The sequence below is a fragment of the Chionomys nivalis genome, chromosome 20 (genome assembly GCF_950005125.1).
Source record: "Chionomys nivalis chromosome 20, mChiNiv1.1, whole genome shotgun sequence".
In the NCBI taxonomy this organism is placed as follows: Eukaryota; Metazoa; Chordata; class Mammalia; order Rodentia; family Cricetidae; genus Chionomys; species Chionomys nivalis.
In genome coordinates, this window is record NC_080105.1 from 7,695,875 (window position 1) to 7,708,969 (window position 13,095).

Genomic DNA, 13,095 nt, shown 5'->3' on the forward strand with positions numbered 1-13,095 from the left:
GTTCTGCAAAATTTTTCATTCTTTCCTATTTTTTCTAGATTCCATTTATGAAAGAAGATATGTGTTATTTGTATTTTGGAGAGTTGTCTATGTCTTTGACTTGTTATAGATGATTGAAACAACTTTCTTGAGAATTACGTAATTTTTTTCTATAATTTTATTTGTTGATTATCTTGCATGATTTATGCATATAATGTTTTCTTTATCCATGCATATATTGGTGTTTATCTAATCTTATTCCCTGAATCATTTGTTATAGGAAGTGCAATGATAAGAATTACACTCAAACTCACACACACACACACACACACATATGTGATTCAGTATAGTGAACTCCCCTGGAAAGTATGCACATCCAGGAGTGATACAGCTGGTAGGTCTATGTTAAATTTTCAGCCACAGCTATTATTATAGCATCCACAGTAACTAAGATATTTTATTTTACAATGATCATAGCATATGTGTTCTTTTTTCCTCACTTCCTATGCAGCATTTAGAAAAATTTAGATTTGGTAAAAAATGTAATCATTAAAGAGACACTCAGAGCTGAAATTATGGGCACTCCAAATATTATTATACGTTGTGAGAAATGGGTCTTGGGACTCAAGAAAATGACAACACAATCTAGAGTATTTGTGTCAGGCTGTAAGTCCTGTTGAAATTTATTCTTATGCAGATTGTTACCATGGTCAGAATTTGACCTTGTATTACTACATGCTTGGGTATCTCAAAGTGGTCCACTTGGTAAGCAGCATGTACTTGTGTGTAACTAGGGTAACTTTACACACATATTTGTATTCCATATGTTTGTTGGCATTTGAGACACTGTCTCAGATATGCCGATTATGAGAAATTGTTTTCAGCATGTAGAAAATGAAACTCTGCTCTTGAACTTCTACCATACACAAACTGCACCAAATGTGTCATGGATGTCAAAATGAGACGTGATTCCCTAAAAATGCCAAAGAATACAGTAGAGAAAATCTTCCAAGTTTTAAGTATAGGAAAGGGTTTTCTGAGTAGGACTCTTGTCTATTCAGTAAATGAGACAAAAACAATCAACAAATAGGATCATATGAAATTAAAACTTTTTATTTTGGTATAATAAAATATCATTTAAATGGGGATTACACAATATGAGAAAATCACTGGTGCAATGGTGACTTGAGAGTTATTGTGTATTTAACTTTCTGCTGATCTGGTGAGGCCTGCACTCTAGGTAGGAATTAGTACCTGGCACTGCGTCCATGGTCAAAAGAGCATGGCTGGATGAGGCATAGAGTCCTTTAAGATGACGTTAATGTTGTTACTTTGTGTGACAAGAGTAACTGCTTCGTAAATATTTCTGATTCTATGGATAGACGTCTTCAGCTGTCAGGCTTGGTCAGAGGCTCTTATTTATGGAGTGCATAGCAGCAAATGCACAACCTCATAATTTCAAAATGTTGAAATGTCCATGAATGTTCATTCTTAATTGGGACCTGTAGACCAACCATTCCCCTAGACAGGGGAAACGTCATGGAAATGGGTCTGAATGTCCTGCCTGAGAGTGAGGAGGACTGCTGTGACATGCTGTCTTAAGGCATGACCCAGCCACTGCTCACTCACATGAGCTGTAATCACCTGCAGCTTCAGGTGACCATGTTCAGAACTGACCGTTAACCTATCTGTCCTGAACCGGACAGCTGGAGGAGACAGCCTGCTGGTGGAAGGAAAAGCCTCCTAAGCTTTTGTCTTAGTACAGAAAATAAAAAGGAAACTTGAAGACAGCCATTTGTTTTACTTATCAGTTCCCCCTTTCTTTATCTGACATCCGGGGAAGACTGTGTAATTCCTATTTCCTCAAATTAATGAGTTTATTGAGATTAATACAGGAGTATAGGTACGGGATTACTTACAGGAATATGAATAACAAATGTGTGGTATCACAAAGGCTCCCATTAGAATGGGGGACTCAGGAAAACTAGAACCATGAACATGTCTGCATGACTTGTTTGCAACTGACTGAGACGGAGGTTCTCATTTCTTCAGTTCTAACTTAAAACCTATGTAAGCTTGGGAGCAGAAGGGCCTTATTATTCTTTTAAGTTCCAGCTTTCCCAGCCATAATTTAAATGCTGAGTCTTATGAACTTCCTAACTCTTTCCTTAGAACTTTCTGAGACTTAAGGAAATACTTCCACCCAGGGAAGAGCACACCTGTTGTAATCCCATATCAAATAATGAGTCCAGAAAGCTTACATTTAGGACTGTAAAACTACATGTATACATGTATATGCACGTAACAACAATGAAGGAAAAGAGAGGCCATACATGAGAAACAGCAAGGGAGAGTGTAGGGAGGTTTTGCAAAGATTAAAGAGAAGAGGAAATAATGTAATTATAATCTCAAAAATAACAGAAAATATTTATGTCAAAAAGGAAGTTTTTACATAATATTTCATCCTTTCCTTAAAATATTAGTTGGTTCCACAAGATCACAGTCTACCATGGAGCTCTGCAAAGGCACTAAAGCTGCACACAAGTCCTGAAGTTCCTGGTGAAGCAAACTTTATTGTTCACCTCCTCTGTAAGCACAGCTCCAGCATGGTGAGTGACTCGGCCATAAAGCACTGCTTCTCTCGTACATAGTTTTTTCAGCAAAACCTATCATTCACCATCTCCAGTCTGTGATATTTGTGAGAGCTGTGTTTGTGATACCCAAACATCCTAGTGCTTCCTTTGAGCCAGTCCCTCAGAAACGATTTCATGAATATTTCATTAGATTATGTATCCTTTTTGTCATGAAGGTTTTTTTTTTATCTTTCTAAATTTTTATTTTATAGCAATTGTCATAGTTAGAGATGTAAATAACACATTTAAAAACCTCCCCAGGGCCAAAGGATGCCAGAGTATTTACAAAGACATGGGGTAGGGGAGGCAAGACAGGAGCGTGAGGCTCAAGGGCTTGGGTTCAACCCAGGCCCTGCCCCAGACTTGGACAGATGCCAACCACCAGCACTGTGTTGTGGGCTCAGGGAGCATCACACAGCCTGGGGCCCTCTACTCACAGGATCTGGTGGGAGACCTCTAGCTAACTGAAGGCCCCACTTCCTATCCAGGAAGCTCCCCTACACCCCACAAGCCAGTTCAAGGGGCCCCTGGGAAGCACCAAAGGACAGGGGCAGTGTGAGGGACACACAGGCTGGGACAGGTGTCAATGGATGAACTGGCCTGCCCTGGGGTGAGACAGAGACACACACATACGTGTGTGTACATGAACAAACCATACCTTCACAGAAAAACTGCAAAGGGGGAGGTTTCTCCTGTGGGTTTTGTCTTCTAAGTCTCCATGTCTACGATGTTATTTTTTTGCTATTATTATTATTATTTTGTTTCTTCAACAGTGACAAACTGAGGTAAACATCTGTAACCAACACCTTTCCTAAGGGGCAAAGGGTCCCAACCCAACAGACAGAGACAGTACCAGTGGTGGCAGCAAGAGCGGAGCCTGACCCAGCCTGAGTCCGGTTCAAGGTCAGGCTGGTTGCTGCCTCTGAAGGATAGGGCTGGGCTACATACCTAATGTCTCTTCTGAGGACTACCAGATACTACAAGGGAGAGGCCTCCCACACAGGATCTCAACAGAGAGAGGGTGCACATGGGACGCGGGATGTCTACTGTGGAATCTCGCTGCCTTGTTATTGCAGATCAGGGTGGAGAGGCCTAAGGCAAGAGGAGAAGTAGCGGCTGGGAAGGAGGGCCTGGTGGCCCCAAATGGGCCAGGGCAGTGATGGGGGCCTTCTGAGATTCAGCTCTCGGCAGGAGGAGGGGTTTGCTACTTACCTGGCATGTGGGTCCTGTGTCCACTAGGGAAGTGGTGGCACCCCAGGAAAGTGGGACCAGGCCCTGGAGCAACCACAGTTTGTAAACTGGACTCAGGCAGGGCAGGGAGACCTATAGCCCTTTGTGGTGGGAGCAAGGGGTTATGTAGAGAGGTGGGGGCTCCAGGCTGAGGGGTGGTTGGTGCCCCTTGCAGCTAGCCAGCCAGCCCCACTATGGAACCTCTTAGAATGACCCAGAACTTTTGGAGGGACCCTAAGAGAGGCAACCCAGGCTGGCCAGTTGGGTGGTGCCAGGCGGAAGGCACAGCCTCCCTGTGCTGAGGTTATTACAGGGGTTCCTTAACCCTCCACATTGAGTAGGAGTCCCAAAGGAGAGCAGGGGCAAGGTGAAATCCTGTTTTGCTGCCGAAGAACCTGAGCCAACAGCAGGTGTCTCCTGGGATTCCCTGAGGAGTGTGGTAAAACACAGGCTTGGCTCTTGGCAGCTGCCTGGTGAGGTGTCCGGACCCTCAAAGTCACCAGACACACATCACACTCACTCTGACTTCAACGACTTCCTGTCCCATCCACGGATGCGCTCCTCCCCTGCAAGGGTACTGCCCTAGAACCGTGAGGCTCACACACGTGATTGACAAACCCCAGGAATAACTAGCGCAACTGTTTCCCTGCTTGCTGAGTGCCCAGGGAAGGAGCAGCTGGGCTGTGAATGCACCCCCTTACCCTAGAGACACAGGAGTGCCAAGCCTCCCGTTCTCCTGCCATCTGTTCCCCTATACCCTCAGGAGGGGTACCTACTGGAACTCTGTTCCCAATGGCCTCGTGGCTGCGGTAATGGCTCTCCCTTCTGGGATCTAAGTACCCATCAGCAGGAAGAGGTGAGGGGGCATCTCTAATATTCGGGTCTGTTCCTGCACACAACTTTTGCTACCTTTAGGGGGCTTGGCCTCTCCCTCTGACCTCCTGGGCACCACTGTTGTCAACCCAGTGCCTGTTCCCAGCCAGTTTCTAAGGGTCTCGTGCTCATCTCTGCCCAACACCAAAGGCCCCTTTCTGGGCCCAGGTTTGGATGGAAGATTGTAGGGTGATCTGCCAAGGGGTGTGAAGCGCCAGAAGTGTCCAGGTTCCAGAGCTCAGTCTGGCCCACAAGCTCCCAGCCTTTGTCAGGGGCCTCGGCTCCTCTGGGCTGAGGCTGGCCACACACATGGTCATCCGCTAACTATGTCACCAGCCCACCACCGACCCGGGTGTCTGGGTCTCCTAGTCTACTCCCTCCCACCGCGCTGTGGCTGCTCCCTGTCCCCAGTAAGGGTTGGAGCATACGCGGCTTCCCCGCAGCGACTGCGGTGCTCCTAGCAGCTCAGACGCAGATTTCGATGGCCGTGGCCAGCACCACCTGCCCTTTGCTCTTGTCTGCACGGCCATCGGTCCTGCCCGAGGGAGCGGACAGAGCCAGACCAGCCTCAGGCACGGGCACGGGCACCGGAACGGGCACCACGCTGGGCGGCGAGGACCGTGAACCGCTGCCACTCTCGGTGAGCACGGTGCGCTTGAGCGGTGCAGGAGCCTCGAGGCGCAGGGGCCAGGGCAGGCGGTCCCCAGGAGGTTTGCGTGCACGGTGCGAAGGCCACCGCCGAAGCTCAGATGTGAGCTCCTGTTTGAGGAAGCGGAAGACCTCCTTGGCCGGCCCGCGACGCTCGGGCTCCAGAGCCAGCAGCCGCTGGAACATGCGCAGTGCAGGCTCGGTGAAGCGGCGCCACTGCGAAGGCAGCCCCGGCAGGAGGCCCCGCTGCCAGCGCAGGAACTCCTCGAAGAAGGCATCGGCGCCCGATGCAGCCTCCCACGGGAAGTTGCCGGTGAGCACACAGAAGATAAGCACTCCGAACGCCCACACATCCACGCCTGTGTCCACCGCGAAGCCATCGGCACGGCCCGCCTGGCACACCTCGGGCGCTGTGTAGGGTATAGTGCCGCTCCCACGCTTCACACGGCAGCCCACGCGCCGCGTCATGCCGAAGTCCGCCAGCTTCACACGGCGGCACTCACGGTCACACAGCAGCACGTTCTCGGGTTTGATGTCGCGGTGCACTAGCTGTCTGCTGTGCATGAAGTCCAGCGCCAGCCCCAGCTGCTGCACACAGCGCTTCACCGTGTCCTCGGGGAGGCCCACCTGGGGAGGGACGATGTCAAACAGGTCTCCAGCAGGCGCGCACTCCTGGGCAAAGACATAGCATTCCTCAGTCTCGAAGACCACGTCGAAGACCTTGATGATGAAGGGGCTGGATGACAGGCTGTTGGTGATGCTCACTTCACGCAGGAAATTCTTCAGCTTTGTCTTGCTCTTATTCACAAATTTCAGCGCCATTTTGGTGCCTGTGCCCTTGTAAGCCACCAGGTCAACCTTCCCGTAGGTCCCTTTACCCAGCTCCCGGACAAGCTCGTAGTGCTTGGTAACATCGCTGGCAGTCAGTGTGCGCAGTGTCAGTGCTTGCATGTCTTCTGTGAGGAGGGGCACACCTGCACCTGGTACAGGGGCGGCCCCCGGCCCGCAGCAAGGCAGGGAGTGGAGCGGTTCAGGCTCTGGGCAGCCCATGCTCATCTTCTCCCTGGGCTGGGGCCGTGGGGACGCCGCGGCAGGGGGTCTGGGCGCCCTGTAGGTCTTCCTCAGCCTGGCCCGAGATGGGCTCAGGGCACCACCACCACCATAAGACGGGACGCGGAGGGCGTCGCTAGGGGCTCGGTTGCCCAGGTCCCGGGGCTTTGGGGTGCCCGCGGCTTCTCGTTAGCAAGAGGGTCTGCTCTCGCTGTCCTAGGTTTGGGGGATCCTGTGTACCAGAGCAGCAGGGAGGGCTACCGCCCCGAAGCTGGGTCGCTCTCTGTCTTCAGGTGTGTGGTTGCAGCAAGCAGATCTTAGGGGGCCCCGGGTTGGAGCGGTCGCCGCGCGCTGGGTCCCGGTAACCGCGTGCGGGGCTGGAGGTCACGGCTCAGCCGCTGGGGGGCTCGGGCGCCGCCGCTGCAAGCAGCCCGGCCCTGCGGGCCCCTGCCCCGGCCTGGCGCGGGCTGAGGCTGCGGCTCCTGCTTCGCCTCCCGCTCCACCCGGTGTTCGGGCTCCAGCGCTGGCGCCCGCCCGGGCTGCGCTCCATCGCGGCCTCCTGTCATGAAGGTTTAAGTAAGTATATGACCTTCCTTCCAACTTTTATAGAAGTCAGATTGATCCCAGATGTTCTCATAGCCTACAATGTCATGTGTCAAGCTTTGACAGGATGTTTCATTGATATTTTGAAAGTCTTTTGTACTTCAAGCAGTTGAGAGACAGATTACTCCCTGACCAAGACAGTCTCTTTGCAGGCCATGTTAAGGTTCAAAAGCAAGTTCTAGCATGTGTTTTCCTTTTCTCTGTATAAAAAGTTGAACCTAAGTGGCATCTTCTATCACCTGCATTCCAAACAGAGAGTTACATAAGTGGCATATTCTATCACCCTTATTCTAAAGAGAGAATTGCATTCTAATTATATACAAGTGTAGTGAATTTTGTCCTATGGAATTTTAATGGATACTGCAGTTTCACATATGATCTTGATTCTTCCATAAACCTTCTGATTTATGATAAGTCTATTTTCTGGCTTTGTTCACATCTTTCCATTTCCATTTAGAAAACTCTACAGATTTTATCTCTTTACAAAATGTATTTAGTCAGAAAAAGGTTTTTGAACTTCGTGTCAGAGAAGCAATAAAAACTGAATATATCAACTCTTTGAATTCATTATTTCTATATTACATTTGTCATATAAAGAAACAAGCTAAGATAATGTGTTTGTAAAGTTGTTTGATGTTGGTATTTTGTTTTCAGTACAACTTACATTTTTTTTTTATCCAAGACCCTTTCCACAATATTTCTAGTGTCACAGAGTCAGAGACTTAAGGAATGCTAAATTTAAGCAAGTGATAGAGAAGATATGAATTACCAATCTTTTGGGTGGGAAAATATGGAGAATAAAACCCGGATGGATGGATGGATGGATGGATATATGGATGGATGGATGGATGGATGGATGGATGGAGATAGACAATATGTGAGGAAAGCCTCTATTTGTTAATGCTTTAATGATTGTCATTCCATGTCATCATGGAAGTATAGGAAGTAGTACAATGGGTATCCTACTTTGAGAAATCAAACCCACACTGTATATGATATTTTTAAAGGGTGGTAATGTTTATTTTATCACAATTTCAGAGGTTATAATTCATAGTCATGCAGGAGAAGAGATGGGTAGGATATGGTTAATGACAACATATATCCATTCAAGTATGTTCCCTACGATGTTTCCTCCAACTAGATACATCACCTACTTTCTTTTTTATTTTTTATTAAATTTATTTTTAGAACAATCTTTTCTTATTTTACAATAATATCCCAGTTCCCACTCCCTCACCTCTTCCTGCTCTCCCCACCTTCCTTTCACCCCAGCCTCCATAAACTTCTCAGAAAGTGTAAGGCTTCCCAAGTGGAGACAAAAAGTCTGACACATCAGTTTGAGGCAGGATTGAGGCCCATTCCACTATATCTAGGCTGAGCAAGGTATCCCGCCAAAATGAATTGTCTCCAAAATGCCAATTCAAGTACTAGGAATAATCACAATAATAATGTAAATCTCTCTGATAATCTGTAAGAGAGGAACTGGGGAAAACTCAAAATCATGTCCCAGATATCAGGCTGATCAGCTTTCAAACAACAAATGAAATCATGGTTATCTGGAATATCAAGATGGAGATGTAGGCTCAGTTCAGTTTCCAGTGGTCTTTTGTTACATTCAGTTTCTGGTTGTGTGTTTTAGAAATTATCATATAAGAAATTATCTCAAACCTTTTCAAGTATACAAAGCAACAGTCAGATTATGATATAGTACTGCCTTGATTATTTTAATTATAGCTCATAAATGTGGGAACATAATCAGTCAAATTAAAAACATTAATAGTTTCTTCAGATTTCTTGTCAACACTTATTTGTATTTTAATGTCAAATTTGATTACCTCTGAAATGCTGGTATTAGAAAGCTTGAAATAAAACAGTAAAGGACTACTATACTCATGAACTCCAAAATCAAGGCAGTCAACAATAAGGCACGGAAGAGAAAGGCACTCACAGGCCCCCACGCATTACTGAGAAACTGGTGACAGTTGATGGTTTTTTGAGGAGGAAATGTCAGTTTAATTTAGGGTGTGAATACCAGGTGGTTTGAGCAAACTTAGTAATGGCTCTTACACATGAGCATATGGGCATGCAGTGTCACCCTAGGTAGGTTATTTAAAACAAAAACAGGCATGGGGTTAGGAATGTTGGAATTAAGAGAGTGCATCAGGAACCATTGAAAAGGAATAAAGGCAAATATGAACAAAGTCACTGTATACATGTATTAAATTCTCAAAGAATTTCAAAACTGTCTATGTAAAAGGTCACAGCTCAATAACATTAAAATCTGATGTAAAGTTTTATCTTTTGGAAGAAAAGTATGAGAAAGTCACTGGCAGTGCAACTTAGATTTTTTGATAATGGACTAGAAGCATTTTTTTTTCTGCAGACCCAGATAAGGGGCCTGGCCTAGTTGATTCACTTGTGCTTTGAATTGTCTTCTTTTTTCCTTTTTTAGGATGAATTACATAATGCCTGTGATTCTTTTTTAGCATTTCCACAAATGTTTTCATTATCTTCAGGGAAAGGTCATCTTAAGTGGCATTTAATTTTCTATCATCCAGTGAATAAATATTTGACTGTGAAAGTAGCCTAGAACCTCACTGAAACACAAACAATTGGGAAGCCATGTGATTCAGTTACTTAATTTTATTTTGATTTTTCGGGACAAGTTTTCTTTGTGTAGTTTTGGAGCCTATCCTGGAACTCACTCTGTAGAACAGGCTGGCTTGAAATCGGTTACTTAATTTTAAAACTGATTATTGTTTTTTTTATTCCCTGTGGACTCTGTAATTATTTTTGGATATTTCCTGTCTTAGAGTTTTAAAGTTTTTATTTCTGTGAAGAGACACCATAACCACAGCAACTCTAATGAAGGAAAACATTTAATAGGGCGTGACTCACAGGTTCAGAGGTTTATAGTCTATTATCATCACTGCAGGACAATGAGGCATACAGGTAGATACGGTACTTTAGAAGGATCTGAAAGTGGAGAAGGAGCTACATCTTGATCCCACAGGGAAGAAAACGTGCTCTGAAACACTAGGCATGGCTTGAGTATACAACACCACCAAGTTCTCCCACACACATCCCCCAACAAGGACACAATTACTCCAACAAGGGCACACCCTTAATAATATAAGATCCATATGAGCTTATAGGGTCAAAAGCATCCAATTAACAAACCTCCAAGATACCCTTAGAAGAGAGAATAAGCAGCTTTATGGTGTCTCTAATAGGAGAGGTTTGTGAAGATGAGAGCACTTTTTTTTTTTTTACAGAAAAGCATAATCATTTGGCTAACAAATAGAAGTTTTAGAAGAAACACAGTGAATGCAGAGGAAAAACTACTTTCTCATTTAATCCATCTTAGGTTCCTGTTGGGGTCTCCACAACATAACAGAACTTAAGAAGAGAAAAGCACGAAGACTTACCTAGCACAATCTTTCACAACTCCAGAGCCTTCCTGAGGAAGGGAATCCTTCAACAGTGCTTAGACCTGAGATTTTTTTACCAAGTTGATGAAAAGTGGAACATTATAGAGCATGGTAAAAAATAAAATCAGCATGAGTCAAGCAGGGGAATACAAATAGAGCTTTTGCTCATGTCCTCCGTGTGTGCCTTCATCAGTCTTCAGATATGAAGCTGCTCTTTCCTCTATGGAGGGATATGTGGTGCTTCTGACATGTTTCAGGAAATTGTCATAAAGTCCTTTCTAGGTTGTATGAGCATCAGAGGAAGACCAGAGGCCGTCCTCATATTCATTCTTGTGCTCAAAATGTTGTCTGATCACCATGTTTTCAGGTAGCATATTCTGAAATCCTCCAAATATGAAATGAAGACAAAAGTCTGGGTATAATTTCTGAGTTACATTCGTGTGTGATCCTGAAATGCAGCATTTAGAGCAATTATGAATTTAAACATTAACCTCAGTATATTCTGTTCTGTGTACATCATTTTGAATCTTTTTTTTCAATTATCCTTGTTTAAAGAATATCTGGAGACTTAAATATATAAGTACATTCAAATAACTGGAATAGTTTAGACAAAGTCTTTGAGACTTTGCTATTAATAAGGTTAACTTCTGAAGTACCTTGGAAATTTTATTTTGGCACTTGTAATAGCATTATATTTAGATGTGTCTGAAGACTACTATAAGTGGTTAAATGCTAAAACCTGGACTGTCTACAGGAACATGCACAGCATGAATAGCCAGTAGATTTACAACAGAAAAAGACACAGGGAACACCAGACAGATTATCAGAGACACAAAGCCAAGAAGGAGCATGCCATTTCCTTAACTCACCCTAGAATCTTCCTTGGAGTTTTTCCATATTCAGTGGTGGTGTCCATTCTGAACTCACTTATCGACATAGCAGTGTGGCTTCACTTTGCCTTTACCCATATATTACTTTGTTCAAGAAGTTTCTTCAAGCTAGAAAGATAACAGCTCTTCAATCAAGAATTCTTACACCTAGGGTGAGCTTTAATTAAGAACACTAGTCATTTGAAGCAAATGTCTGAATAATCATTCACTTCCTAAGTGCTTGAGGCTCTGCCATTTTAGTATTAGAGGAACTTCAGGTCCCCAGCAGCACCGTGATCAAAGAGTCCATGCAGAAGAGTCTCTGTGAGGAACAGAACATCCTCCTGGCCATAACTACTTCCTGAATGTACTGAACAGACTGTCTAATAGTCCTTAACACAACCAAACAGAAGAATATAAAATATATTTCTCTTCTGCCTAGTAGGATAGAAAACCTTATCCAAACTTAGGTTAATCTACAGGAATCCCTGTGATATTTATGGAAACGAAGGATTACTTCCCTGTAACTCTGAATTGGGAAATGGAATCCAGATCATAGCACATATGAAAATAAAAGGATTAGCTAGGTTAAGTTCATAGTACCAAAATTCTTTCCTATGAATATAGCTTCTCCTCCTGGTGTGAGAAGTCCTTCTCTCTGTGTGTTGCTTTTATTGGTTAATGAATAAAGGAGCCGTTTTGGCCTGTGATAAGACAGAATAAAGCTAGGCAGGCAGAACTAAACTGAATGCTGGTGGAAAGAAGGCTGAGACAGGAAGAAACCATGCGGTCCAACTGGAGACAGACACCAGACATGTCCATACTCGTAAGCCACCGTCACGTGGCCATATACAAATGAATAGAGATGGGTTAATTTAAGATATAAGAATAAGCCAGAAATACACTTAAGCTATTGGCCAAACAGTATTACAAATAATATAGTTTCTGAGTGATTTTTTGTGGTCTGGGCAGCCAGGACTGAACAAGCAGCCTCCAACAACATCCTCCATCTATTAAAAACACATAGAAAGCCATATCATGCATAATGATTCATGCCTTAAATTCCAGAACTCAGTAGGTATAGACATGTAGATCTGAGAATTCAAAGTCAACCTAGTCAACATAGTGAAATTTAGGATAGTTTGGCTATCGAGTGAGATTCTGTCTCATTGACAAAACAAAAACAATAAAAATGAAGTTACCCCAAAAGGTGGAGCAGGGATGGTGATTCACACTTGTAACCCAACATGAAGGATGCAGCAGCATTTGGATATTTTTAAGCCAGCACAGTCTACATGATGAGTTCCAGGAGAGCCAGGAATACATATGGAGAACCTGTCTTAAACATCATCAAGAACAAGAATGTTAGCAGAAAATGCATAACACATGAACCAACACATTAGAATAGTACATGAGTGTGTCAGGAAGAATATAATACCCAGGACATTTAAAAACTCTCTTCACTTTCATTTTACATGTGTGGGTGATTTGCCTGAATGCTTGTCTCTGCAGTACCTGTTTGCACTGCCCAAAGAGGTCACAAGAGGGCATAATATCTTCTGCAACTGGAGTCACAGAGGGCTGGGAGCCACCTTTTGGCTGAGTGGACTGCAACCTGGGTGCTCTCCAAGAGCAATCATACAGTGAAAATTTTACTAAAATATCTGAGTAATGTGTTCCAGTGATGCATCATTTGTACTCTGAATTATGCCTTGCAGAAAATTCCATGGTCAGTAGTTGCTCTGTACTGTCAGCAAAGGTTATCATTTCTAATGGGAG

At 44.4% G+C, this 13,095-nt stretch overlaps 1 protein-coding gene and 1 pseudogene across 1 annotated transcript; both read right to left on the reverse strand.

Moving 5' to 3' along the window:
* LOC130862662 (non-receptor tyrosine-protein kinase TNK1-like) overlaps positions 1 to 13,095 on the reverse strand; it is a 618,047-nt pseudogene that overhangs the window by 293,941 nt on the left and 311,011 nt on the right.
* LOC130862665 (serine/threonine-protein kinase SBK1-like) lies at positions 5,181 to 6,419 on the reverse strand. Its single transcript, XM_057752390.1, has one exon. It carries the CDS (start codon positions 6,417 to 6,419, stop codon positions 5,181 to 5,183), a length of 1,239 nt encoding a protein of 412 aa, XP_057608373.1.